Source organism: Onthophagus taurus, unplaced genomic scaffold, assembly GCF_036711975.1.
Source record: "Onthophagus taurus isolate NC unplaced genomic scaffold, IU_Otau_3.0 ScKx7SY_15, whole genome shotgun sequence".
NCBI lineage: Eukaryota > Metazoa > Arthropoda > Insecta > Coleoptera > Scarabaeidae > Onthophagus > Onthophagus taurus.
Window position 1 is genome coordinate 4,756,049 of NW_027248940.1, and position 3,699 is coordinate 4,759,747.

At 33.8% G+C, this 3,699-nt stretch overlaps 1 protein-coding gene across 1 annotated transcript; it reads right to left on the reverse strand.

Moving 5' to 3' along the window:
* Positions 1-214: 214 nt before the first annotated feature.
* LOC111421233 (uncharacterized) lies at positions 215-1,018 on the reverse strand. The gene is made up of 2 exons (XM_071200908.1): positions 705-1,018; positions 215-646 (listed from the first exon to the last, which is right to left on the reverse strand). The coding sequence occupies exons 1-2, from the start codon at positions 983-985 to the stop codon at positions 304-306; spliced, it is 624 nt and encodes a 207-aa protein (XP_071057009.1). The 5' UTR covers positions 986-1,018; the 3' UTR covers positions 215-303.
* Between the last annotated feature and the right edge of the window lie 2,681 nt (positions 1,019-3,699).

The following is a 3,699-nucleotide window of genomic DNA, read 5'->3' on the forward strand; positions in this document are numbered from 1 at the left end:
TTGTTGTAAATCTGTTTTTAGATATAATTTTTTGATTCAGTACTTAACATGTAAAGAACATTTAAAGCTGCGTATTAGAAATAAAACAACCACTATAAGTACAAAGAAAACATCTTTATTTTTATTAAAGAATAAAGTGTTCGTTAAGTAGTTAGAATTCGATTCATCCCATAACAGTTGGATACCTAAAGACAATATCATTGAGATTTAAATGTTTAAAAAAAAAATTATGTTACTATTTATAATCCCCAATACAAAAACTATTTAAACTTAATACATAATTACTTAAATAATAAATGTTTATTAAAAACCCTCTAAAAATTCATGAACCTTTTCGGAACAATATTCTCTTAAAACAAATTTAAAATGTGAACGTTTCAAACAGAACGCGCACCACATAGCTTTATTTTCCACTAATTCGATAAACCCATATTTATTAATAGTTTTATGTTCGAATCTTACAACTTTTTCAGTGTCTTTAAATCCGTCTTTATTTCGGTAAAAGTTACTTTCCCATACAATATGCCACTCGTAATCTGCGAAGCACTCCCCACATACACGTCCATGTTCAGTTTCGTAGTATGCAACCCATACACACACTTCTCCACGTTCATCATTCCCATATATTTGGAAGAATAAATCATCCCTAAAGATTTATTAAAATTTTATATAATTTTATACATTTTATTTAATTTCTAATTTACCTGTACAATTGTGGTTCCCTGAATAGGTCACATTGAATCTTATGATCCATTTTATGTGTGAATATTTTAAACTCTATGCACGCTGTACTCGCATTTTCATGGCAGTGCATATGTGTACCCAATTCATTCCAATTTATCTCGAACCACGTTTTCCACAAATGTAAAACTAAAGTCCATGGTAATTGTCGATGGAGTCTTAACACATCTACACGTTTTTCTATGCTTAAATTAATTTTATGAAAGGCTAAATCGTTTAATGATGATGCATTGAACTGAGCCATTTTATACGAAGTTTACTTACACTTGGTTGTTATATGACTAAACTTCGAACTAATCAACTATTTATAAATAGTTATGATCATTACGTCAGAATCGCAAATAACCTTGAAATTGTTTCTGCATATTTTTAATAATTTTACTGCATCGCAAATAAATTGTTTTACTGATTGTTTCTAAAAACCTTTTTATAGGAAGTATTTTTAAATAAGTTATGTATTTTAAGTAAAAGGTTCATTTATTTGTACATAACGATGTTATTTTTGCAGGTTTCAAAATTCGCATAGTTTCGATTAGTTCAGATAAATTAGATTTAAAAATTGCAAATTATGTGATTTCCCATAAATTTTTAGTTGTTAACAGTTTTGGTCCTGAAACTACATCAAAATTACTGATGTAGTTTCAGGTACAGATTTTTTTGTTTAGTATGGAGGAAAAATTGATTACGAAAAATTTTCTTTTTCCTTTGTGCACTTAAAAGCTCGGGTCTTAGAAAAACTGTAAAACAAAAGAAAAGTCTTACGGTTCTTGTAGAAAATGTAGAAATCTTTCAGTGGCAATTGAAAATACTTTTGAAGAAGATTGACCGGAACGATTTATTGCACTTTTAACGTCAACAACAATTCGAGAAACATGTGAATGACAAAAACTTAATAAATACGGAACGGCCGATTAATAACTAAATTATAAAAACTTTGATCAACAGTAAATCCTCTATTTTCGACCACCTAAAAAACGGTCACCTCTAGAAATGGCCAATTTTCAAATTCCAAACAATTACGGACGAAATCCCGTTCTAATATCCCTTCCAGTAACGGCACCCCCCCTTATAATGGTCACGGCCACCCTTTGAAAAAATGGAAAAATTTACTAATGTACATTAGTGGACACATTTCCTTGGGTTATTGGAGATGGATGAGCATTCATGGACCGGGAGAACTGACCGAAATTAAATGAAGATTTAATTCGATTTAATACATTCGAGTGCTGGATCTAAACCCATTCGAAAATCTATGGGCTTTGGTGGAAAAACAGTTCCATAAAAATGCCAACTTTCCTTTTCGCAACGTGTATAATCTGCGCTGCAACACTACAGTTATGTGGGAATTGTTCGCGGCAAGGAGGTATGCGAAAGATTAGTAAATTCGATGTCCACCAGATTGCAATGTTGCATAGAGAATAATGGGTATTATACAAAATACTGATATTTGATGGTATAATGGACTGTATGAAATTCTCCCCAATTGGATTATTATAATATTTATTATATTTTATATATATAGTAATATATTATATTTTTTGTTATATAGAAGTATTATATTTTTTTTTTGATTTTACTGTATTAAAATGGTTTGCGATATATTTCAATATATGTATAGTTTATATATTACTTATTATCAATATATCATTTTCATTTCTTTTGAGGTTCGTCTTATCCTTCCACTGTATTACCAAAATAATACAGTAATTATTAGTAATTATTTTCATTTACTACAGGAATTGTGTAAAGTAAATGAATTGCTTATACCTATTTATTTTCTTAATTATTCTTTGTGATTCAGTCATCTTGGCCATAAATTACACCACCCCGCTTGCCTGTTCGGCACTTTTACAAGACTACAGAGCAGGTAAAACCGAATTGAATGCCTCGTCAACGTAAGTCGTTTCTAGCACAATTTTATGCCTCTACGAGCGGCTCTTTTCGCATTATATCTGAACAACTATACAGTTCAGAATCTAATATTTTTGATATTATTATGGTCAGTGAAACATGGCTTAAACCCTCTCTCCCCACTTCCTAATTATAGTCTTTTGCGAAACGATCGTCTATTTTCGCTGGGTGGGGGAGTGGCTTTATTTATCAGGGATACCCTGAGTGCTACGATTGTCGAATCCTCCGATGGGTCAGTTCAGGGGGCTGAATTTATGCTTGTGGAACTGAAAAGTTCCTACAACAAGTTATTACTTTTCGTTTTTTACTGTCCTCCTCTTGTTAACTACTTTGATCAATTGGAGGAAACCCATTCTTTAAATTATAACACTATTCTTCTGATGGGAGATTTCAATACTTGTTTGCTAAAAAATGACTTACGGAGTGACAAACTTCGTTTCATTGCTTCCTCATTAAATTTGACCATCCTGCCCTCACAACCAACTCATCATCTTCCAACTTCGCATTCGCATCTGGATCTTACTATTACGACTCGTCCGAGCAGCATACTTATGCATGGTCAGCTCCCTGCTCCTCAATTTTCCAATCACGATCTAATTTACTGTGCAGTGCAGATACGACAACATATTTTCTCGCAACGCGTTATTTCCGTTCGTGATCTGGGTCGTATTGATAACGATTTGCTGTTGTCTGATGCGCAGAGGATCGATTGGCTCCCGCTTTATCGAATGGCCGATATTGATGGCAAGGTTGACTACAATGCTAATCCGAGGACGTTTTGGAGGTTGATGCGTTCCTTAGGGGCGGTTGAGTCTCCCTCTGTTCGGGCTGCTTGTGATGTGGATTCATTGGCGAGGTTTTTTGCTGACCCACCTCTGCTCATTAGTGGTGGGACTAGGATGACAACTATTTCTGAAATTCTTGCCTCATCTAAATTCTCCTCTTTCTCCTTTCTCCTGGTCACAGCGTCAAAGTCCGCGATGCCTTGAATCACTCGAGGTCTACGAGTGTGGGAGCTGATAGAGTTGGTCTCAAACTTCTTCTTCC